The sequence below is a fragment of the Seriola lalandi genome, unplaced genomic scaffold, assembly GCF_002814215.2.
Source record: "Seriola lalandi dorsalis isolate HSWRI2012SDOR001 ecotype SW California unplaced genomic scaffold, Sedor1 jcf7180002054816, whole genome shotgun sequence".
In the NCBI taxonomy this organism is placed as follows: Eukaryota; Metazoa; Chordata; class Actinopteri; order Carangiformes; family Carangidae; genus Seriola; species Seriola lalandi.
This window is the reverse complement of record NW_019525369.1, coordinates 494,280-520,858: the sequence shown is the minus strand read 5'-3', so window position 1 is coordinate 520,858 and position 26,579 is coordinate 494,280. Positions and strand designations below refer to the sequence as shown.

General features: G+C 41.0%; 1 protein-coding gene across 4 annotated transcripts in view; it reads right to left on the bottom strand.

The window, feature by feature from the left end:
- Positions 1-2,038: 2,038 nt before the first annotated feature.
- The window catches only part of rab40c (RAB40c, member RAS oncogene family), a 27,201-nt gene continuing 2,660 nt past the window's right edge, over positions 2,039-26,579 (bottom strand). For all 4 annotated transcript variants that reach the window (XM_023426224.2, XM_087179268.1, XM_023426225.2 and 1 more), the window contains 5 exons: positions 19,315-19,375; positions 14,501-14,561; positions 14,237-14,314; positions 8,907-9,129; positions 2,039-7,978 (listed from right to left, as the gene is read on the bottom strand). In XM_023426224.2, coding sequence (XP_023281992.1) covers positions 7,704-7,978; positions 8,907-9,129; positions 14,237-14,314; positions 14,501-14,561; positions 19,315-19,375 — 698 coding nt within the window. In that variant the 3' untranslated portion in view covers positions 2,039-7,703. The remainder of the gene's footprint in view (positions 7,979-8,906; positions 9,130-14,236; positions 14,315-14,500; positions 14,562-19,314; positions 19,376-26,579) is intronic.

Here is a 26,579-nt window from a genome sequence, read left to right as displayed (position 1 = left end):
GACAATTATTTTCTGTATTAATCATTTCAGTTAAATTCATCTTTAATCATGGTAACGCTCGTGGATGTATTGCCTTGACGGTGCTAAAGGAGGAGTTCTTTATCTCCCTGTCTGTGCAGCCTGAAATCACCAGCTGTCAGCAAGGGGAGGATACTCCCACAGCTTTGTTTGCTGTAGTGACGGGATTGTTCTCATTTCAAAGGCTCTCACTTTGTGGGGGCCGATGATCTCTGTTTAAGTGCTGAGCTCGTTTTCAAATGCTGTTGAATAAAAACCACAAAGACAGGCCTGAGAGATAAGAAAACAACATGAAATCTTTTAAATGAGCGATGTTGATGTTACCGACTGATTTGCATCAAGTTATCAAGCAACACTGTTTTGCATGCTGTGGCACAGTCAGCGTGCAACTCCCTCCTATTTCACAATATTAAATAGCAAACAAAGACGTGGGAAATGATCAATTTTCTCCTCCGTTGTGCTTGGGAATAAATGTTAAATGGGATGTTTGATTGTCCCTGTTCATGTGCAGTGTTGACACTGTGACAAATATAAAACATTACCAGTGTCCAACATGTACATTTTGTACTGACACTAAATATTTCTGACAGAGAGACACATTAGAGGAACCGCAGCTTTTGGCACCTCAGTGTTGTGGCTTCATCTTTCAGCCTCGGAGGTTGGAGCTTGTTCAGGACGTAGTCAGAGCCCGACATATGACCAGACACGGTGAAAGACAGAGCACACGCCAAAGGCTCACAAACCTGAGTGTTTGTTTCACCAGTATCAAGTTAGCGCCTGTGCCCAGCTGGCATGAAACATTTCCTTTCACAGTATTATTATTTTTTCAAAATAAAAACGACGTTTCTACAAAGATAGGTGATAACTGATTTTCCACCTGCCGCACGAAACCAAATGATTGATGTCCAAAAGTACAACTCTGACTTGATGTGGACGCTGCAGTATTTCACTTAAAACATATGCAGCTCCTTTATGGAGATTTTCCACAGGGTTACATTCATTAAAGTCTTTTTGCCTTGAATTATATTTTCTGATGTCAAATGTATCTATATTTTGTACATGATTACTTATATATCTGTTATTTCTTATGATATATTGTGACTTTTTGGTGCAGGTATCCTTATTTGTTCTATGTTTATTAGGATGTGTATTTGTTGAACTATATTGAAATTATATTATTATTATACATTCCATCCTTCAGTACTGCTCCTACGTCAATTCTTTGCTCTACAACTTAGTGATATTGTACATATTGTATGTGTGCAGACACATTTTCCTCTGTAAATGTAGTAGTTTTCTTTCTTTTATGCTACAGTTACTATGGTATAAATTAGTATAAAATTATAACAAAGCTGTGCCTTGAACCTGAACAGTCCTGAAACATGGAACATGGAAAATAACATTTATGACTCTTATTTAGTGTTATTAAAAAATACAAAATAAAGGCATTTAAAGAGGATACATCTGATATGTACTATGGTCAGAATGTCTTGTGCTGCAACACACACAATGTTTAACTGATAACCACACAAACTAGTCTTTAGCTCTAATGTGGACAATCTAGAGGACAGCTGGTTGTCTTGATGTGATGTGTGTGTGTGTGTGTGTGTGTGTGTGTGTGTGTGTGTGTGTGTGTGCGCGTGTGTGTGTGCCTTAATTCCAGTAGATGGCAGCCTTCCCAAAAGAAACCTCACCGGCCCATAAAAGCAGGAAGTGTACTTGTCAGATAAATCACCTAAAAGACCAGACAGACTCATGTATATTTCATGTACATACGATAACCCAGCAGATACGGAGACAGCGGCGTTGAGCTTGTATGTTGTGTAAATATTAATGTTATTGTCTCTGTTTCTTAATGTTTCTTTGGTGGATTTGTTGTGGTGGTTTTGGTTAAGATCTTGTGCTTTTGTTTTGTTGATATATGGAGTGGTCTGTGGATATTTATAAAAGAAAAATAAAATCAAGAAAGATAAAAATAAAGATAAAGATAAAATCCAGTAAAATAATCAGCAGAGACGTCTTGACTCCAACATTCAATAGTTTTATTGTGAAAAAGTCTTTCTCTTCATACCCTTGCCTTGAAACTGTACAATCAATAATTTAAAAAAAAAGAAAAATGTTCAGCTTGGTGTTTGAAGAAATTGTTTCTCTCTCACACACACTCGCACACACTCGCTTCAGATCACTCAGCAGCTTTAGCCAAAAACAAGAATAGTGTTTTACAGGTGTTTTTTTTTTTTTTTCTCTCTCTCTCTCTACGTCAGCTCCTTTACACAAACACGACCACATCAGGCGACATCAGAGCGTATCCCTGAAGGGTCCTGACACAATTTCCCATCAACATTTCCATCATTTAGAAAAAAAAAAAAGAAGTCAGTGGAAAAAATTCAAAATGGAAACACAATCAACAAACACTGACAAAAACAGAGGAAGACGTAGAACCAAAACCTGGAGGAAAACGATTGTGTTGTCACATAACACAACACAAAATAATACCATCACACCCAGTGAGGGTTAACATGCTCTGTGCAACAACAATAAATGCATTCTCCGTCACAGAGCGGGGAAACCTCTTCTAAAATCTTGGCAACAAGCTCGAGTTAAATTCCTTTTCCGTTTATTTTATAGCATCGCTCCTTCTCTCTTTAAACACTGGTGGTGAAGAAACAAACACACAACCCTGTAAATGTCTGGTCTTATTATCCATTAACTCTGGGACACACAGAGCCATGACCCCTCCTTACAGAACCAAACCAGCGTCACATAAATGTGTGTCCTATGTGTCGTTCTATGTTCCAGGCAGTCACTGGTTTCTATTTATTTAAACCGCATACAACTTTTCTGTGATTGTGGGTTTTTTTTCTTGTGAAACACTGGATTCATTTACCACTTGAAGCTTTATATTATGTCACAAGCTGAAAAGGTTTGGAACCACAGGTTCAGATCATCTATCACTGTCAGCTGTCATCGTGTTTCTGTGTGTTATCTCTGTGTTATCTCTGTGTGGTCGTGTAGTTTCCAGTACAGACTGGCTTAAATGGAAATCTGTGGTTGACTGGAAGGAGCTCCACAAAACAAAATGGCTGACAGGAACAAACAACATGCTAATGTTTTAGCTTCTGTTAGAGCCTTGTCAGTGAAGGGGGTTAAAATATAAAATAATAAAAGAAAGATGAGAACCATGGATGTGAAGAAAAAGTGATTTATAGGAAAAAGGCTAAAGCAAGTAAAACACTGATGCTGTTCTTTAATGCTGCAGTAATCTGACTCTGGATCAGGGGAACACTCCCCTAAAGCGGGGAGGATTCACCGTCTGAGTCAAGACAGCTTCAAGTCTCATGGCAAAGGTGAGACAGAGAGAGAGAGAGAGAGAGAGAGAGAGAGAGAGAGGGAGGACACACGGAGAGTCCACCAACACAAACACAAACACAAACACAAACACTGAGCTCAATGAACCTGAATGAAGAAAAGCAAAATGTGGTGTAAGAACAGGTTACAACTGAAAACCTGCTGGTCATCCAAGTCTTAATGTTGTGGAGGAGGGAAGCAGGACACACAGCAGATGCTTAGGAGCACAGCTTCCTATGGGGCAAATGAAAGAGCAGCGAGGAGAGACGGAGCCGGGGCGTACTGATAAAGCCCTCCAGAGATCTATGAAAAGAGCATGTATTATTCAGCAGCTATGAATCATGGGACAGCATGCGGAGGCGGTGGAGCAGATCAGAGGGAAAGAGGGGGAAGACATGCTGCATTCAGTCCTGTGGGAGATCCAGACGCGAGCAGCGCCCCGGTTTAAAAGGCAGCGACTCGGAAGAGTTCGTTGGATCTGATTTCAACACGACTCGACCGGTTGGTTCGGTCTGATCACCTGTTCACACGAGAACCGAGCGAGCGACGGGCCAGAGAGCCGCAGAAAACACAGCACATGTTTCCGCGCTGTTGAAGCATATTTACAAGGATCTGCTGCTGTTCTCTCTGGACATGGACGCAGAGAGTAGTGAAGCATGGGGGGGGGGGGGGGGGGGGACGACACACGGCTGCTCATCATGTTTAAGCCTTTCAATTGTTTTCTCATGAGAGTGCTCGCACTGAAAGAGTCTGCTGATATTCTGAAAAGACCAAAACCAGCAATGACTGTCTCCGACTAATACGTGCTGAGTATGAATCGAAAGCCTGACGTATCGTAGTTTATTTTGACACGCAGTGTCCAGCTGCCCCGAACACTCACTACAGGAGCAAATATAGATTAATACACTGCTGAAAATAGTCCCCAACAAATGCTTTATATATTCCCTCCTGTTTGTTTGATAGAAATTACAGTGAGCAGCTGAGAGTCTTTTTTTAAAATGAAACTACATATTTGTAGGTTTTTTTTAAAAAACCACCATGTATTGAGAGATGCATTAATGTTGCGCTGGTTTTGGCCTTTATTATAGGACTTGTTAACAATAATAACAATAACATTATCTTTACTACAAATCAGAAACATGGTGGTGTCTCTCTCCCCTTGTTTCCTGTCACCTGTAATACAGGTGTAAAATGCCCCAAAAATTTGATGAACTACAATCACCACTTTGAGGTTGTTTGTCTCCAACAACCAGTCAACAGTTTCTCCTCCCTGAGTTATAGCATTGAATGACCACATATGTTTTTGCAGACCATTATGATGTCACAGTGAACTTGACCTTTGACCCTTTGGATACAAAATGACATCACTTCATCATTTTATACTGTTAGACATTTGTGTTAAATTGTGTCATAATAAGTGTATGAATTTGTGAGTTATGGTCAAAAACGTGTTTTGTGAGGTCACAGTGACCTTTGACCTTTGACCATTTCATTGTTGAGTCCAAATAAATGTTTGTTCCAGTAACGAAATTCCCTCCAGACGTTCCTGAGATATCGTGTTCACGAGAATGGGACGGTCAGATGGACGAATGGACGAATGAACGAATGGACGGACAGACAACCTGCAAACATGATGTCTATGTTCACGGCCGTCTCTCCTCATGAAGAAAAACTGTAAATCCTCATGATCACCAAGATTGAACTTTTTTTTTAGTATTTAGCTTGAAAAATTACAACAATTCCACTGATTAGCAAAACGGTTGCCAATAAATTTTCTGTTGATCAATTTGTAATTGTTTCCACTCTCTTTAAAATTGCTGAAAAAACAACAATAAGGACCCGATGTTCACTGTCATGGATTACCAACATCGAACACAGTTTAAATCTGTACAGGCTGATTCCTACAGTGAACTGACACAAAGTGAAACCAGTGGCTGCCTGAAAGGAGGGAAATCAATTACCGAAAATCTGCTTTGGAGCGATCCGAGAGAAAATCCAGATAATGGGCTAAAACCTCTAGTTTGGCCCTTTTAGTTAAAAAAGTCACGAAGAGGAGTGAGAGGCCTGATCAACACGGGTCAGTGTTTACTATCAACACAGAATATTACAGTTTCCCTGAAACCTCTGTCTCTGCACAACACCATCCAGTCCAGCTGCTCTGACTGGTCTCTGCTCATCACCACTGAACACCAAACAGCAGACAGCCTCAGATATCTGCGCCTCCTCCCCCTCAGGGTTCACACTCACTCCGTGTCTAACTCTGCAGTGAACGTATGGAAAACACATCAGTGCGCAGCAGAAACGGGAGGGACGGGGGGGGATTCCACCCAAAAACTTTGTTAGTATCAAAGACTCAGTTTGCAGAGCAGCAGCTGTGCTCGGATTCAATTCATGTCTGTCACAACGGAAACAAATAAACACGTCCACAGAAACTTCTCTATTGTCCATCTGTGTATTCAGTTTATGGCTGCAACTATTAATTAATCTATTGGTTAAGGACGACTACACGCTTTCAAATATCTTCCTCCAAATCCTCACGTCGGAAAAGCTGCAAACAGCATTTTCCATCAAATGAATCAATTGTTAACAGTTATTTTTCAATAGACTGACTATTCAATTTATCAATCAATCATTTTGGCTCAAGTTCAGTATGTTCCAAACACTGAAGCACACAGTAGGAAACTCAGATCATACATGTTGGGTGGAGTGTCGTGATGAGGGAGCGGATGGAGCCGAGTGTCCTGTGTACATGTGTTCATATAAAATCAGCTTGGACTGATGCTGGTGTGTGCATGTTTGGTGACAAACACAAGATAAGCAGGGACGTGTTTTTGCTGCACGTAACAGGCGTGACAGGACAGGTGAGGCGTGACAGGACAGGTGAGGCGTGACATGACAGGTGAGGCGTGACATCTGGAAACATGAGGAGCAGGAGTGTGTAAATGCTCGACCGGGAGGAACAGAGACGGGGAAGAGAAAGGAGAAAGACAAAGAGGAATCTGCCTGGATCCAGACTCTGTCTCACCTCCAGACTACAACTCCCAGAAGCTCTTGAGTCAAAATGAAAAGATCGACAGTTCCCTAACAAGGGCAATGAAGCTGTGCATAAAAGAAAATTGTAAAAAGATGAACGTGTCTATTTTTACATTGTTTGAGGTTTTTTTTTTTTTTTTTAAAGATTTACGTCTTCAGTAGGAACCAGGGGCTCAGAGCTGAGAGCCACAGACAGAGGAGGGGAGACGAGTGTTGGGTTGGGTCTTTCCATGGGCTTTGACTGACTGTTTTACTTCACTGTGTTTATTTTGTTCAAGTTTTAGTTTCACTTTGTTGTAAAAAAAAAACAAATTCTTCAATTGACATCATGTTAAAAATGATGTTCATAAAAGTCGTAGAGACATTAAATAGGTCACTTTTTAAAAAATGCAGTGAGTGGTATCCATAGCAACAAGCATCACTGGATCTCTTTGCTGTAAACCTACAGCGTAATAAAATCTAAACTTTGTTTACCCTGTTAATTGTTCGATTATTTCAGGTTCTTTTGTTTGTACAGACCCAAAACCTCTGGCAGGGAAAGATCGACTTGACTTAGACTCAAGGCACACTAACAATTCTGGACCTGAGACCTGATTCAGGTTGTGTGGTGGGTGGGTGGGGGGGGGCAGGTTTGCCTGAAGACCGGATGGGAAGCTTCACTCATCTTGTCACCAAGATTTCACTTCAGCAAGCGTCACAGATCAAATAGCAAAAAGCACATGAGTGTTCAAATCCAAATCCAGCTGTTACAGCCAGCTGCAGGTAAACAATGATCAATAAAGGACTGACTGGTTACTAGTGTTTCTTGATCATTAGCTTATTGGTCAATAAAATAGCAAATAAACAGAAGAGTGAACAGAAACAGACAGAAGCAAGAAATAAATGTGCGACATAAAAGTGAAGAATAATCTTGAGGTGATGTGTGTGATGCACAGACACGCGTGCATCATGTAGAGTAACTAAATATGAGTTGGTGAGGGATTTTTTTTTGTACATTTAGTCGACACTCCAGTGGACAGGAGTGAATCTGGAGTCTTTTCTCTGGATATAGTGAGAATCAGAAAGTCTGTTGTCGTTCTCTGACATCCTGAGGCATCATTTGAACTCCACCACTTGGAAAGGTCTTCACACCCTTTAACATGGTCTCATGAAGGAGGGAGGTACTCATTCATCCCTTTATCCGTCATCTCTGCTCTTCAGCTCTTCAGGTTCAGGGATGTGCTCATACCCTCAGACTTACAACCTCCTGTACACGTGTCTCCTGATCCCAGTCATCCATTGTCTTTTACCAACTGCTCCGGTGATTAGGAGATTTTACAGTTGTTGCGGGTGCAGTTCTGTGGAGGGCTCTGCGGTGGACGGATGGACTTGGATCGCTTCAGGCTGTTGCCTTTGGAGCCGCCGGCCGGGTTGGCCAGCGAGTAGGAGCGTCCGTGCATCATGACGGCGTTCATGCCGTTGGCCATGGAGAAGGATTTGAGGTGGGACTTGATGGCGACGGGCAGCGGGAGCTTGTCGATGAGGTGGACCGGCGTGCACGACACAATGGCTCTGCAGCAGAGGTCTTGGAGGCTGAAGACTGAGCGAGGGGTGAACAGAGAGGAGGTGAACAATAAAACACAAACTCCACAGCGCAGCCAACATACTCAATACTGACTCTTCCAACTGTGTAGGAACCTTAAAAATCTAATAATTACTGAGCTTCTCTGTAAAAAGAAACAGCAGTATACTATATATCTATGAGCTGTTTCAAAGATTTATGTCTTCAGTAGGAAACAGTGGGATTAAGAGCTGAGAGCCACAGACACAGTACGGAAGTCAGACCTGAACTTAAATGACTTCAGTGTCACCAGGACGAGCCCTGAACACATTAAATCCAGCTGAGAGTGAGCGTGGACACAGTAAACCTGAGCCTGTTGATACTTGATTCTGAGGATGTGCAGAACTTCACTTCCACCTGCTTTCCTCAGTAAGAGCTGCTTTTGTGAATCACAGTGTGAATTGAAATATGACAGAATGTCTCACTGTTTGACTCCAGCTCAGACTTGTTACTCTGCCCTCTAGACTAATGAAAATCAATGAAGTACAGTTAATCCCATTAAAGCACAATTTGATAAGAGGACAAAATTATATGACAAACAGATCACAAACTGTGCAGTTGCTTTAGCAAACTATCATAAATTGTGAAAGGGTAACTCTGGTTCATGAGCAACACTGCCTTCATGTTCAGCTGCTGTAACAGGCTGCAAAGACAGAGGCTGTCGTATGCTGACATTATTAGTGCTGTGGAAATCAATTACAGATTTACAATCTGAGCCGTGGTTGTAGTGTTTTCTTCTTAAATCTGTCCTTCATTTGTTTGTGCTCACTTACATAATCACAGCATGTTTTTCCAGGAGCTGTTCTGGCCTTGACTGTTGTAGTTTCATTCTTTGATCGTACCCACTGTTCCTCAACCTGGCTCACCCGCTCTGAAACCCCCCCCCCCGGTCCCCCCGTCCACTCACCTCTGTTGGGCCTCCAGAACTTCTCCATGCCGTGCCTCATGAGGACGATGCGTGACAGCTCCGTGAAGGACTCAATGACGTTGAAGTTGCACAGGGGGCTCACCTCGAAGAACGTCATGCCGTTCTTCTCGGCGTACGCCCTCGCCTGCTCGGTGGGAACTTGCCGTTTGAAGGCCAGATGTAGCCGGTTGCCTACAAGGATTCGAGGTACGCCTGGTGCATGCTGGGAAGGAAAAACACAAAGCACACCACAGGAGTAAGTTACCAATTGTCCTGATTACTAATATGCTGTGTGGATATTCAAGCTTGGTCTATATTTAAAAACATTCACAATCTATCTTTGCATTTTGCTGGTGAATTACTGGTTAATTTCACAACTTCAAGTCTTCAAGTTTTCAAATAAAATATTCTGAGGAAGACACTCTACTCTTTAACTGGCCGCTGTAAAGAAATGCACTCTGAGAAGAGCGGTCACAAGTAGATATTACCTTGTTAAAAGGGGTTCAATGTCAAAAAGGTTGTGAATCACAAGTGTCACTGATGTTATAATAAATCAAATTAATATCTTCTGAACTGAACAACTTTACCATATATAATTATTTTTCTTGACAAGAACAGTATCAGCTGAAAAAAAGAAATACTGTTGGCAGGGTTCTTCACACCTGTTTTTGACAATTTTTTGTAAAATCATTATAATGGGAAAGTTTTTTATGCTTTGACAACAGTAGAAAGATCTCAGATGTGCAGTATTTTCAGTTGATAGCTCCATATAGTATAAAGGTAGATGTCCATGTGTTGTGTGATTACAAAGCAGGTCTAGGTTCTATATTAATGCTGTGAAAGTATCAAAGCCTCAGTCCACAGAAAAAATGCACACAGCCTGCATTCAGAAACTGAGCCATCAGGATTTTCTGTAACTTTGTGATGTCACAACAAAGCAGTCACCACTCTCAGCCATGCTCCAAGCCCCGCCCACCCGGACCCACCAACCATCCTTGCAGGATTTGGTTTTATCTGAAATCTGCTATATTTTTATTGGATCACTCAAGAAACAGTCAGCCAATCAGAAGAGAGGCTCAGAGCCTCCTCTCTTCTGATTGGCTCACTGACCTGTTGTTACTAGAGCTAAAGATGTAAAACTACACTGAGATGGTTTTTGGTTCTTAAATCCACGAATATACTTTCTTATAGACCAACACTTGAAATAAACACAGAGAAGAGGAAAATACGGAGCTTTAAAAGCATCAGACAGAGAGAGACTGACTCAGAGACATTACATTCATACAAAGTGGCCAGCGGATGCTTGTTATTAATTCAAGAACCTCATGGCAGCAGCACGTCTCTGCTCCTGCCACTCTGGCTCAGGTCTCTCTAAGTCATCCAAATCTGTTCTGACAAATTGAACGAATCCTGACGGCAGCGAGAGGCCGACCTCCTCTCCTCCTCCGCTCCTCCTGACTGTCACCACTCAGACTTTCCTCCCTGTTGCCTCTTCATGCTCAGCAACAGTCAGAGAGGGAACAGCAGCAGCTGCAGCAGCTGTGGTGATGGTGATGGAAACATCAGTAGCAGCAGGAGTTAAAACTGCCTGATCTGTCAGACATTTACCGCAAAGGCTCGGTCATGTTAGAGAGACTTCTCAATACTCTGTCTGGAAAATCTGAGTTTGCAGATTTCAGTGAAGCCACTGAAAACCACTGCCTGTGCACAAAACAGCGCTTGAAACATGTGTATGCCGCTTCCCACGGAAAAGTTGGGTTTTATAAAAACAAACTTGATGGGAGACTGGGGAAACTGGTCAAACAGATGGTGAAGTTGTGGTTTAATTTTGCTTCATATTAAACTAACAATCATACATCACATCCACCATGTGATAAACATGAGGCCCAGCTGGGGTATATTGTGTTTGTGCTTGTGAGACTTTCGCTTTCCCAGAAGAACCTCTGTTTTAAACACAGAAAAACCAAATCTGAACCATTTACATCTGTGACTAATCATTAAAGTATCATTAAAGTAGTGAGCGCCTGGTGCTGGCTCATCTCCACATTCCCAAACCCTCAGCTCAGAGGAGAGGGTCGGGCTATGTGATGCTCGCACTCGGTCTCGGCGGGTTGAGGACTACCACAACATGGCTGACATGCCGAGGACGATGCCAGGATGAGTTAGGTGGCAGATTCTGGGAAGTCTGTGTCACCTTTCACTGATTTATTTTCATCTCAAGCACATGAACTGATGAAATAATCATTAAACTGCATCGTATTTATTTATAGAAGTGGAGAACACAGCGCTGGTAGATTTCTAACAGTCTGCCAATACTGTGAATATTTGGCCAACCATGTCTTTAACTTGTTTTCAAAATGTTTGCTGTGAGATGCCAGTATTTACTTTAAAGCACCTCCCCCAACACCACCTACATTCAGCAAATGTTCAGCAGTAATAAAGAGATTATTGTAGAAGTAGATCGACAGAAAATTAAAGGTGCTATTTAACTTTGTTTAAGTTTTCTGTCACTGAACGTGGTTTTCTGACGGGAGCAGGTGCTGGTGATTGTTGCTTGACAAGAGCTTCAGCCATCATTGTGTTTACAAGACAAGAGGTTATAATACGTCCTCTGAGCAGCTATGTCTTTAGGGCAGACTGGAGGCTACAGCGAGTCGTTATTGGAAAGTGACGATATGGGCTGGGGCTAGCTGGTTAGCATGCTAACTTCAGTAGAAGTAAAGATGGAATAGAAACAAAAGTTAACATTGGAGTTGCCTTTCACCTCTGGAGACAGCTGTTGGTGAGTGAGGGAATGAAGTTTGATGCTGAAGTCACATTTGTTCTAGACTAGTGAGACTGCTAATGTTAGCTATGTAGCAATAGCAAAATTTACAAAATTTTCTTCTGTAAAGCACTTTGAGCTGCAATTATGTATCAAAGGTACTATACAAATAAAGTTTATTATTATTATTGCTATTATTTTAATTTATTAAACAGTCCCTTTAATATTTGAATAATCATACAAGTTATTTATGAAGTAAAAATGCCAAAAATTCAGTTTCAAGATTCTCAGTTGTTAAGATTTGCTTATTTCCACAATATGATTTTGTTATTTGAATATCTTTTGGTTTTTAACTTAAATCACCTTCAGCTCCAAGGGACATTTTTCAGTATTTTCTGACATGTCATAGACTAAATGATAAATCGGTTAAAAACCTAAAAAAAAATAAAAATGTAAATAATCATCATTTGCAGCCTTATACTGAGTCACTGGCGACTGAGTAAACAGTAAACATCAGCACATCTGTCCTTCAGACCTGCTTTCATCTTCTCTACACATCATTTAAGTTTTATCATCCAGAGATGTTTCCTCTCCCTCCACCTCCACTTCACGTGTCCTTAAAGAAATGGCCAACAACAGCACGTCTGTGGAGGTGGAGCAGGAAAGACCAAACTGAAACATACATTCCACAGGACAAAAATATCACACACACACACACAGACACACACGTACACCCACAGAGCGGACATCCTCCCTGTTTCTAAGTCAGCAGGAAGGACATGTTGTGAGTAGCATATGCACACACACGCACGCGCACGCGCGCGCGCACACACACACACACACACACACACACAGGTTGTCTTAAGTGATTCACTTCTCTATTGACTCTTGTCTCGAGTCAGAGATGGGAGCATTTTCTAACTGCCTCAGATTGAAAGCAAAAAGTTAAAGGATGTCAGTGCTGTTGCAAAGAAAAGCTGTATTCTACTGGAACCAGCACCAGAAAAAAGTAAATGTCAAGTTTAAAAAAAATGGAGGAATTCTACATCTCAGAAAAAAACTAAATCCTGAAAAATCTAATCCAGAACTCTGATCACTGGACAGAGCAGCTTTGACTGGGATTAAAACATCATTTTACAAGCTTCTTCTTTTGATATCCCTGCTCTCTTTTCCTGGAAAACTTCAATGTGTATTTTCTGTCAAATATAAACATCTGATTAACAGCATTATGTTAGCTAGTTCACATTCAAGAAATCAATCAGCTGTCGGAGCTTTACAGTCTGTCAGCACACAGTGATCTTTCTCTCATTTTATCCAAATGTTGCACTGCTGAAACGTCCCTCCCTAGAACAATGTTTTATTACAGTTGACTTGGTCAAGTTTAGTGTGAGCAGAGATGGTGCAGCTGAACAAAGTGCTAAATTTAGTATGAAACTGACTTCATACTCAAACTGTGAAGGGGTGGGGGTAATAATAAGTCAGGTGCTTGTGTTTCATTGGATCGTGCTTTTTCTTCCATGTAGTGTCAGTTCAGCCACTCCACACCCCTTTACATGAATCTCATGTTTTACCTAAACAGCTCATGTTTTAGAGTCCTTGTTCTTCATCTGGGGTGTGAAACATCAGATTTCCACACAATCAGACAAAGTAAAAGTCTCGGTCTTGGTCATAACTCAGTTATGAAATCCTACAGCACTGCAGAGTCTCTCTCTCCTGGCCGGCTGCTGACAGCGCTGTCAGCTGGACACCGGAGCTGAGAGCATCGGAGCAGCCAACAGAGACGAGTCATGCTGCCGTGCCTTGTTCTGCCCCCCCCTTTCTATCACCTGTCTCTACGTGCACCAGAGTTACTTTTGTGGTTTGGTAATTTTAAGACAAGATTGCCACACTCTTGCTCCTGCACTGTGTGAAGTGACCAGCAGCTTCAGCTGGTGCAAAAGGCTGCTGGACTTCAGTAGGTCTAATGTTCTCACATCCTTTCCCAATCTGATTCTCTGACACAAATCTACCCTGCCAACATTCATAAAACCTTATCATACCAGTATCCATGCACCGGTCTCTTAGGCAACATCCACACTACCATGTTTTTGTTTTAAAACACAACTCTTCTAAGTTTCCTCTTTCCGTCCACACTACTCCGGAGTTTTCGAGCACCGAAAACAGAGAGTTTTGGAAACGCTGCTGGCCCTCTTTTAGTTTGAAAACTCTGGGGCTGTGTTGTATCTGGACAGGTGAAAACTGAGACCTTTGGAAACGATGACGTAGACACCCACAGTCGCTCCTTTATAGGTCTAATCAGCCTCGACTACAAGTGATGAAAGCAACATGAATAACCAATACAAGTGTTACTGACCTTGCTGTCTTTGCTAGCAGCTGTTGTTCGGTTAAATCCTGCATTTTAATGCTACAACTCTCTTTGCAGTTCCTCGTTCAAGAGGATTTTGTGCAACTAATTTACTGTTTACTCCGGCTTGTGCATGCATGCTCAGTGTACACGAATGGTCATGTGTGTGTTTTCAGGTGTGTTAGTCTGGAAAACATAGTGTGGACTTAGCCTTAGACTCACCTCGTCAATCTCTCTGATCCACCTGTCGATGCCATCAAACGACCACCGGTTGGTGATGTCATACACCAGCAGGATCCCCTAAAGAGAGTCACACGAACAAAATCAACAGTGAGAGTCAGTGTCAAGGTGGAGCAGCCCTTTCCCCGAGTTTTGTTCTGCACTGTAAATTTGCCTTTGACCAAAACAGTCAACACAGAAACATGAAATCTGCCACCTCTCTGAACAAAGTGTGGACTTTTCTGCTGTATTCATCCGTTTCCTCACCTGAGCCCCACGGGAATAAGAGCGAAAGATGGTGCAGAACCTCCCCTGTCCTGAGGTGTCCCTGAAGAGGTACACAGAAAGATTAACAGTCAGTTCACATCTGTACAGTAAGCAGGAAATTAAACTGTATCAGGTTTCAGCCTCCAGGACAAAACACTGGCCTGACTTTCATCCAAAAGTCACATATTCAGTTTCAGAAGAGTTTTATGTCTCTCCAAACTGAGCACCACAGTCCAGTGGTGATGTGAAAACATGTAATTCACATTCAGTAGTAGTCCTCCTTGTAGTACATTCCTGTGGGGAAGTTTCAGAAACTCTATCTCTACTATTACTCTAAGAAGAAGTTACACAGTTTGTTTTTATTTTGCAGTCGGTGTAAATCTAGGATTAGTAATCTAACACATTCTGGTCTTTCAGTAGAATTGACACCTATTGGAAAAGCATTTTCTTTTTTTTTAAAGTATATTTTTTTGCACTTTTTATGCCTTTATTTGACAGGACAGTAGAGGGACAGGAAGTGGGGAGGCAGAGAGGGGGGATGACATGCAGTAAAGGCCAGCCGATGCGGGACTCGAACCGGGGGCAACTGCAGCGAGGACTGTAGCCTCTACACATGGGGCGCCTGCTTCGACCACTACGCCACACGACGCCCCTGGAAAAGCATTTTCAATGTTTTTTTGGGCTTTTGCGAAACATTGGGAACCAGATCCACTGATAGCGATTCTTGGAGCAACTAGTTTTTTATTTTCTGCTAATAAAGAGAAGTTCATTTTATGAAAGTAGAAGCTGGACTCTGAACCGAAATATGATTTGTGGTTGGGAGAAATGGCAAACACAGTACACTTGGAGAGACTGAGATTTTACAATGAAGATAGAGGAGGTGTGTTTGATAAGATCTGGGACCCTGTACTGGGTATACTAGATATACTCCGTGTACTTCTACTGCATGCTCATCACCCACAGGTTTCACATTACTTGTAAAATCCTGTGTTATGCATTCTATTCATTAGTTATGAGAACACACATCCTCAGCTTTGTAAAGTCTACATCTTGTGATTTCAGCTTTCACAAAGAGAATAACCGAGGATTAATTGAGCCTGACAAATCAATAATCAAAGGGGAGTGTTCAAATAATGATGATAGTGACCTCTCAAAGCTCCTATGCCCGGTGAACACCTGTTTAAAATAGATGTTACGAATACAAAAGCTTGCACAACTTCGCTTGCTAGAAACTATTTTTGGTGGAGAGTTTAAAGGTAATATGATCATTTCAAACTGCATGTTTTTTCAATCTGAAAATGAAAAGCAAAAACTGGTGACAGCTCAGTAAAGGGTGTGCTAATAAAATGTTTCCACTTCTTCAGGCAGGTGCAGCACTGCCTTTATGAATGACTATTAAAGAGTTCACTGGTCTTACTGACGCGGGATAAAACTGACAGGCCAACATCTGCTCTTTGATAAAAGGTGCAATCGGCTAAAGACGTCAGCAAACCAATATACTGGTCTAGGTCTGATGGCAGCTTAATGATCAACTAAACCATCACCTGGTCAAAAACAATCTAAGACCCAAGATCCGTTGAGCTATATTAAGGCAACCGGACATAGAGAGATATATACAGCATGACGACTGATAGCTTGTTAAAGTTGTTTGCTGCGACCAAGAAAGAAATCACGAGGAAGTGGTGTGAAGTAGAACCCCCCCTACCCCCCCCCCAGGCCTCAGGCAGTGGCTGGACATTGTCGATGATGTGAGGAGGCTCTCACACAGTCTGAGAATTCAACAATCTGAACTGAATGAAACATGGGAACCTGTTTATTAAATCCATCACAAGGACACTGCTAAAACCTAAAATACAAGAAGGCGATTCTGCGTTGTATCAGTGCACCACGTGTGGTTTCTCTGGTGTACCGCTGAAATGAAAAGCAACACAGTTTAAGTAAAAAAAAAGGCAATCCAGGCCCCGGTGGTTTAAAGCGATAGTTCGGGTTATTTGGTGTCATCACACAATGTTTCTCACACATAGACTTTACTTGAGCGGGCCATCCAGGTATGTTAACGGACACAAAAATATATTCTGCATTTTTTATTTAGATTTTTTTATCTGTCCGAGAGAACAACGCCATCCACGATCAAAGAACTGGTATCTGTACTTCTATCCACCACAGTGGAAATTTTCCATGAAAATGAATCAAAAATATTTTTACACTTCCCATAAGAACATAAAAGATCTGTAAAGGAGTGTTCTGCGCTAGAGCTGTGTGCAGCGCATCGATTGGCTCAGCCCCTCCTTGCCCTGCTCTCGTTAGTCAAACAGAAGGACGTAGTGCATTTGTTAGGGACTATTTTTAGCAGCGGATTAATCCACATATGTTGTTTTAGTGAGTATTTGAGGCAGGAGGAAGGTGTGTGTGGAACTGAGTCAAAATAAACTACAGAGTGTGTGTTCATGGTGATGAAGGAACATGTGTGTGACTCAGTGATATGCTTTTAATAGTTTTATGACAGTGGGCACAATGGCTCAGAGGAATAAGATATATCAGGCTTTAGATACACACAATATGTGTTAGACGTTAGAAGTTTTTACATTCTGCAGTTTCTCTACAGCAGGAGTCGAAGTCATGAGACGGAACATGGAGAAGGGGAAAGAGTGTGAGCGGGAGGAAAAGATGAGATATAGACGGTAGAATAAGAGTGAGAGAGTGAGGAGAGGAGCAAAGACTGAGGCAGCAAAAACAGTTCTGCATCATGCCTTTAAACTCTTCTCTCCACGGGGAGGACGAGGCGTTGGTTCTCCCCCAGGGAGCTGAATTCCTTGGCCTACTTCCACCAAACAGGCCTCGCCTAGCACTGCAGTGTGTCTTAACTGACAATTACACACATCTGCTGCATCTCTACTGATGCTTGAGTATTTGTGATGCATGTAAAAATATGCAGTGGACAAGGATTTGCACCCACATCACTGGCAGGAAAGTACGTGCACCTTGCAGCTGGGTGTGTTTGTGTCTAATGTGTCTAACACACTGGGTTAGGTAGTTGCTATATAATATTGGAAAGTAAACATTTGATGTAAGACAGTGATGTCAAAATACCTTCTTATGTTTTGTGGATCAAACGTTAAGATGGACAGTTTCTTGTTGCCTGCCTGTAAACCTGTTTATCTGTAGTTTGCACTCATGAAAACATCTTTTCATCTGTGTGATCTTTCTGCAAATATTTTTTGTTTTTGCATCATTATACAAACTGTATTTTTGTATGTATGTGTCTTTTGCCTCAAATGTGATGAATATTAATGCGACCTCATGACATATAGTATTCTCCTTTTTCCCTCTCTTTCACTGTCGCAGAGGATGAGAATATTCTGTATCATGTTGCTCCAACTCTTCACTTTATGATGTTGACACTGAGTCACATATGTAGATCCAAGACTTCATGTGTTTTTGGCTGCATCAAACTGAAATATTCAAGGATCATTTTATACACATTTCGCCAAGACTCAGCCTGACTTATCTGGTATGTTTGGAAACTTTGGGATCGCCTCTAGAATTTAAAATTAAGTTTTGTGGGTTTGAACAAGGTTTGGTTACGCGCAGAATGAACTGGTCCACCGCTCGCTTCATCCAGTTTTCAAAAGATGTTTTCAGATGGATTCTGATGGAAGAGTATTGACCTGGAGTCAATGAAAAGAATCTTATCAGGGTGAGAATTGAGGTGAAAGTGTTTCAATTTGAGCAAAACCTTCCTGTTCACCCTGGAGTTTTAATGAATCTGAATTATACAGGGAGAGAGGCAAACAGCAAAAAAAAGACTAGAGGGTTCCAGCCATTGTCTGTCACACAAATACAGCACAGCCACACTCCTATACACTCGCAGTCAGTGTGTATCAAGCTCACAGCTGACGTCTGAACAATCACTACACTGGCTGATTGAGGCAAAAAATACACAAGTGGTCAAATTAATGCAAATAATCCAAAACCTTTTTTCAGTGTTCAGTATGAACACACTAACACTCACTCACAGCTTCAGAGGGTTTTTAAACATTTTTGCTAATTCTTCAAAAATCAAAAATCAAAAACTCTCATTTACAAAAGTACTAAGACCCTTAAGTCAGTAGTTTGTAGAAGCCCCTTTAGCAGCAGGTACAGTTTGAGTCTTCTTGCTAAGTTACTGTGTGAAGATAGACGGGCAAAAACACCAAAAAAGTGAAGAGGGCCAACACTTTCTGAAGCTAGTTGAGCTGTATGGGTCTGTAAACATAAAGACGTTTGGGTTTTATTTATCTGGCTGTTGAGATTTCTGCCTGCACCACAGAAACATGAAGGTGAGTGGACACTGTGATGTTTAGAAAACTTCCCGGTTACTGCCGGTAATCCACAGACCTCCATGACTGTTTTTCATTGGAACTAATATGACTTACTGAGGAAAAGGTTTAACAGTGACGTCTGTGGATGATCCAGAGTAACAGGACATGACATGTTGTTGTATTACTCAAACATTATTTTTCAATGCTGTGAGCAGCATAATCACATCAAATCACAACAAAAATCACATGATTATCATCATTTCTATATTTTTTTCAGTGAAAAAAAAAATTGGGACTTATATCTGCCAAAATAACCGCCCTACCTTCATTGTATCAGCTTTGAGAAGGAGTGAGCAGATTAGTTTGACACCACAAGATGAGAAAATATTCTGGGAGGTCTAGAATGGGGCTACACTGAGGGATTTATGAATGGTTATCAGAAAAAGAGCAGCAGTCACTCTCACTTTTGCAAAGACATGACAGGTTATCCTTTCAGCAGTGACGTGTGCTTACCAAAGCTCCAGCTTCACTCTCCTCCCGTCCAGAAGAATGGTGGTGGTTTTATAGTCGATACCTGGACAGAGAGAAAGAGAGACGGAGGCAGGCATTAGAGAAATTGATGCATCAGGAAGGTCAACATCAATCAAGTTTATAATACCGCAGTCAGAGACAAGCTGGTGCTCGACAGAATGACTCATCATCTACTTGAGCCACATGACTAAATGAAAGTGTACATTTACCCACAGCACAACACAGAGGAGCGGGTTCAGCTTTTAAAAATGTGACAACCGTGTATTTAAGGGAAAGGATCTCCCAGTTTTCTCTGAATGTAAGATTTTTATTTTGTACATTTCTGACTTGTTTTCATTGAGGGTAATAACTGAGGCCAGTCCCTTCCCGTTTCTGATTTTCAACAATCACGCTCATTTTTTTAATTTGGAGACAGTTGGTTTACCTTTCGGTCGGATCGCTGTTCTATTGTCAGGCATTCTTTTCAACATTTAAAGTTGTTCTGATAACAACATTAGTGTCGGAAACGCCTCGGATACTGCATAAAATACGTAATCAGGTATGGACGAGGATGCTCTTCTCTGCTCTAAAACAGTAGCCTACACAGGAAGTTGTATCACGTCAGCCGTCAGCAAAATGTCAACAATTTGGCAATGTTACACTGGAAAGGCTTTCATTTCAGGGTGGCATGAGTGTTAGGACAACTAGTGTAAGAATTGTTATTTATTTCAAGATTATTTTTTTGACAGTCACATAAATAATTAAAAATAATAATAAAAGAAAGATTATAAAAGAAACATTCTATGGCCTTCACGTATCTGTTCACGTTTTACAAAGGGCTTCTTTTTTTAATGTATTGGTGTCTGATCAGTACTCAGTATCAGCAAATACACATGTTCAGGTATTGGAATCAGTCTCAGGACGGAAAACATGGTATGAGAACATCTCTAGTATCATTCAGTGAACATAAGAAGTGCACTGTAATAAACTTTCTCATGAGTGTGACACAGACCACGCTCGCTGTTTGACTGTCATGACGTCAGCATGCAGCCTCGGGCGGGTAACACATCTCTCTGTTCTGGCCCGTTGTTTGGCTCATCTCTGACAAACCTGTCTGACTGCTACACCTGTCGCTCTGCTGCTCCACGTCTGGACATGCTCACCCTGACTCTGCTGAACAGGTCCCTGTGGTTTCCTCTCGTACCACCTGGGGCCAAACAGGTGAACCACAGGAGAATCAGTGTTTCCCACCAACGATATATAAGATGTTTATTGTTTTTACTCAACAGTTTTATGAGTGATTGTGTGCCTCACCCTACTTTACTGTAGTTAGTACTTAGAAATGATTATAGGTCTGAAACTAATGATTTAATTAGCATTTCACCTGTTGATTATTTCAAAATGAAGCCAGGAGAACTGACAGTTAGTTGACTGTTTGATTAGTGAATCAATAGAAAATCATTCAACAAATAATTGATTGATAATTAATTAATAGTTTTGGACATATTTAAAGAAAACGTGCCAAACTTCCTCTGGCAGCGCCAGATTTATCCACTTTTTTTGTTTTATATAATTGTACATGTAAGATTTTTGCTTTTAGTCTTTTGGTTTAATATTCTCACAATTTTTTTGCATGTTACAGACCAAAAAATTGATCAGTTAATTGAGAGAATACGCAGCTGATTAATGAATAACACAAGTAATTGTTAGTTGCAGCACTGGAGGACTCATGACTGCTGTCTTTAAAGTGCTTGATTAGTCAGAAATCCCTGCAAAAAAACTAAAATCAAAAGGTATTCACATCTGAATTAGAAGCACAGTTCACATCTGCAGCACATATGCAGCTGCTAACGGCAAATGTTAACAGTAAACATGTTATTGATTGATGATCTGCCGACAAGCTTATAATTCAACTTATCGTTTCAGCTGAATTGGCTTAAAAGCCAACGCTCAACAAACTCTCCACCACCACCAACGATCTGTTGGATGTACTGTATATTAAGTGGAAATTGTCAGGAACAAGACTGAAAACGAAGACTCCTGGGAAAAAGACCTAACAGTAATATTTGAACAACAGCGCAGGAAAAAAAAATAGCAGAGAACAACCCTCCCATGCAGTTCCCAGACTCCCACACATGACTGCATCAGCCTTTGGCAGGTAGCAGCTGCTGGCTAACAACATTAGCAATATCTTCCAATTTTCCTGGCAACATAAAACTGCTGCTGAGCTAAAGTGCTGAGCTCAGGCTAGCCTAATTGAATTGGAGCGAGCGCAGGGCTTCGTACCAAGTGCTTCCTTTCCTTTCGTTGCCAAGGCTCACTTAGACTTCCCAGATAATCAATAGCTGCTCTGATGTCTGAGCTGAAAACTGCTGCTTCTATTCTGGGAGGCGGCTGACTTTCTTTGTTCTCTGGACGTGCTCAAAGCTGTGAGAAGCTTCTAATGTTAAGCTTTTGTTGAGACTGTGTCAGAGAGGCGTTGATTTAACTCTGTGGTAATATTCGAGATGGTGTTTTTGTCACAGCACAAAGCACCATAGTAAGACTGGGAGTGGGCGACAGGGTTAAATCCACACTCACAGTGTATGTAATTACCTGTTATTAGTCCATTTTCCAGTACATCAATTAAGAAACTGTTCATGTAAACACTGACCTGAGAGGTGTGTCTGCATTTGATCAATTTGGTGAATGAAATCCTGCCCACAGAGATCGAATACAGCCAGATGCATTAATGAGATAGCTACATTTCTGACAGTATATTTCCTCCTGTTATATATCATCATACTGTCCAACATTAGGTCAGCCATAATAGAAGGATTTCTCTTATGTTATCTTTCTTCCAGATATATTTAGTTGGAATAGAATAAGACAATGACTCTGTTTAGTTTCCAAAGAGCTGAAGATGAGACACTTTACTGTGATGCATATATCAGCCAATACTAGCAACAACTGATAAATAAGAAGAAATTTCAGCTAAGGATTATCAAAGATATATATATAGATAGAAACAGTTTCTACATGATGTTGTTTTTCCAGAAAGCAGTGACAAGTTTATTTTTTTAACTGTAAAGCATTCTACTCATCACATATCTCGGTCACATTTCTTTTTAAAAAAAATCATTTAATGGATGTTTTCTTATGTTACAGGTATATGTAAAAAAAAAACATCCCGTCGAGGAATCATTATTAAGGCTGCATGACATGCAAAAGGAAAAAAATCATGTTGCAAATATTTTGTCAGAGATTGTGATTTCAGTTGAAGTGGTTGTTTCTGCATTTCATTTTCACTGAGAAAAAATTTAAAATGATGATGATGGGATGGGTTTTGTACCAAACAAACATGTTTACATGTTCTGGTAAGTCTGGAGAGTATGATTTGTAGGCCGGGGCATCTCTGTAGCACCACAACGCTTATAGTGTTAACAATGCACAACAATGCTGTGATATGTTTTACCTTTATCGGTACCTTTTATTTTTTACCTTTCTTTTTTTTAATGCAGCTCCTGCAATTTGGATATTGCACATACTGACATTTCAATTATATTTCGATTAAATGTGCAGCTCTAATCATTATCATATTTTTTAACACTCAAATATCACTAACTGCTTCAAAAGCACAGTGTGAGTCAAGCTCTAATAAGTATGTAAAAAGGTTAATTGCCATTAGGAGCACAAACTAAGAGCACCATAAAAAACAAGCGAGAAATCCTGGAAAAAAAACCATCGGCACTCTGATTTATGTATGGGTCAGCTGTAGCCGGTAGTACCAGCTCTTAACAGAGCTTAATAAAACCAAGGGACAATCTGGTCTAATACACAGCTGGTCTATCAGACTGGATACAGTGTGCCATCATGAACAGCAAAGACTAATGTAAATGTGCTGTAACCACTGAATGCCACTGAATATGAAATACATCACATCCCCAGGGAGTAAATAACATGTAGAAGGAAGAAGGGGGGAAAGAAAAAGTGAGGCAAGTGCAGAAAATCTGATGTGACAGCAGTGAGGCTGCATTTCCAGCTAAGCTCTGTGGTAATATTGAACAGTCTGTGTGTCAGTCTGTGCATCTTTCAAGAGGATTAGACCAGGTTCAGCTTTTCATTTACCTACAAACTCACTCTCTTAAACACACACACACACACACACACACACACACACACACACACACACACACACACACACACACACACACTAAACCCGCTCTCCTTCAGCAGGGCAGTATGGGAGGTTATCTCTGAGCTGGCCTGCATCCAGCGATAACTGTTGTCTATGGATATGCCACTGTCAAAACAGCCAGTTCACTGCCATAGACAAACAATGGGCTGCCGTGCCTGGTCGACCCCTGGGGAATATTCCATTGTTAGTGTGTGCTGAATGAAAAAAAAGATTCAAGAGTCTCACTTGTCGACCAGCTGCATGGAAAAAAAGAGTCTTTTTTTTCAACCTGCTTTCGCATTTTAAATGGCTTTCCTTCTCCAAGACTGGAGTTATCTGATGGCTACCATCCACCAACTGTGAAATTCAAAACCTTATCGTGGTGTGAAACGTTAATCTAGAAATCGCCTTAGAAATCATTTATAACCCCAACACAATAAAGCCCTCTCACAAAGACTGACGCTCTGAGGAATCCTTCAATTGTGATAATTCAGAATGTGGTAAAAACGGGTTGGTTAATATCATAGAGATTTGTCAGCCATTGTATTCGGCCATTGTAGGCAACACTTGAATATAATACACAGGACTGCTTTGTGGTCATTTGGGTTTAAGATGAAGTACCTTCATTGGTAAGGTAATTCAATCAATGGATTTAACAAAAGACTCAGCAGTTTTGTCTGTTGACAAACCAATCAATAAATTCTGAATTTGTTTAGTTTAAATCAACACAAACATCTTTTACAGTCACAATGTTTGAGGCATTTTTCATGATCACAAATTTCTGATCGATACACAAACAGTGATCACTGAGGAGGAAATGCAACGGACTGGTCTATCCCACATCAGACAGGGAGCTCAATCATAGCTCGAGGACACTGTCATCCAATCAAAATCAGTTCTCCTGTCCTGATTCTCTCCTCTTCAAATATTTAGGATCCTCACGAGCATTTCCCATCGCTCCACGCTGACCTCTGTTTGCCAGAAGGATGGAAATCAATAGCAGAGCTTCTGTCTGCATAAACATCCCAGCTGAAACGGGCTCAGCCACATTCAGCTCTGCCCTCCCATATTTAATGAAGCCGTTAGGCTTTTGATCTCGCTCGCAATAGGACGCTCCTCAGAAACTGGCTTCCACACTGATGCCTGATCAATTTCAAATATACTCCATCTGAGGGCTGGGCAGCAATGTGTCCAATCAGTGAGATCAGTCAATCTGCACATTATTTTTCTGATTAATAGATGAATTATTTGGTTTCTAAAATGCCCATCACAGTTTCCTACAGCCCAGGTTTAACTGACTGCTTTGTCTGTCTAACACTTCAAAATATTATTTATTTATTATCACACCAGACAAAGAAATGCAGCTAATTCTCACAACTGAGAAGCTGCTACCAGGGAATATTTGATTATTAAGACATCATAATAATTAACTATTATTTTCTTGTCAATTGACTAATTAATCAACAAATCATTTCAGCTCTGTCGTAGTCCGCAGATAACTGGACCACGTATACAAGTAATGATTGCACGTGTTCAACTAATATGTCCAACCAGCAATCCAAAACACAAAGCTATTGCATTCACAATAATATAAAAGCAGCTAATCCTCATGTTTGAGTAGCTGCAAGTAGAGCATGTCGACTTCAACTTCAACTTCAACTATAAATGGGTAATAAAACAGCTGCCGTTTATTGTCAGTTCATTGACTAATTAAAATACTGATATGTTTAGCTGTATAAAACATGTAGCTTCAAGTACAATCACAGCCACAGACAATCAGCAAAGACCGATACTACAACCACGATACAGAGTCTTGTCAGCTCTTTAACTCTGGTCATTACTTATTTGTAATGATGAACTCTGTCTCTGAATAATATTCAACTGCTGCAATCAAACAGTGTGGCCTTCAGTAAGTGGGGATGTCTGCGAACACACTCAACCTGACGGAGGGTCTTCACATTGCTGCCAAATGCCGACAGCATCACCCTTTGGCAGAATTCATTAGCTAAGCGCTGATGAAAAAGGGTCACTCTGCTGACTGATGTATTTTTCATGAGCGGTTGCTGTCGTTGCTGAAGGCATGAGATGATAATCTTCATCTGAAAACTTAAATGGATGCTCTGGGGATCAACTACAGCAGCATCTCTGATGAGGACTGTTTGCAGATGCAGCTCACATGCACATTTTACCTTAAAGGAATCAGCTGATATTCTGATCAGTAGTTTAAAGGGAAGAAGAGGGTCTAATTAGGTTGCATGCATGTGATGGATGGACTCTCTTCCTTTCTATCCTGCTGTGCACCTCATTACTGTTTCACACAACATCCATTAGCTTCATCTCAGTGATTCCTGTGATAGAGGATTCATTCTTTACTGTCTTTAGTTTCCCTTAGTCCATTAGTTTCATCTTATTTCAGTGCATTCATCAGAAACAACGATATATAAAAGTTGCCTGAGTTGGGGTAATCAATCACAGCGAAGATTGTGATAGCTTTTTGTTGTGATTTGCACAACATAACCACATAATAGTAATATAATTTGGACAGCAGCAGGCATTATGTTCATTTTGACAAAGTGTTTCCCATATGTCGAGTTAATCTGGCCATATTTATTATTTCTTCCTTTTCTTTGGCAGCTTTAACTGCATTCCCCCAATTATTTGAAGAAACAAGGGAAAACTGTGTGGCTACAACAAACCTAACTCTTTGTTTTGGATACATGTGATGACAAAGCCATGAGACCAATAATGGCTGTTTATCAAAAAAAGTATGGATGGGAAAAGCTGTATAGCTGTGGATGCAAAGTTGTACAGTGATCCACCCCTCAAGGTTGACCACCGCAAATTCATTCTAAGCCTGTGGAACACCAGAGGACACATGTACGAAATACATTAAAGAAATCTTGGTCGACAGTAATGTGTATATGATTTGTACCAAATAGGCAGAAAGATATGAAAACACAGAGCTGGTCCGTTAAGAACTTTCTTACATTATTCTTCCCTTTGGTTCTACCTGCTCTTCTTCTAGGGCTTCCCTTTGATAGGAGTGGTAGTGTCTAAGTATGTGCGTACAGCAGCCACAGACTGGCAGCTTACTGCAGCAGCAGGCTGTGAT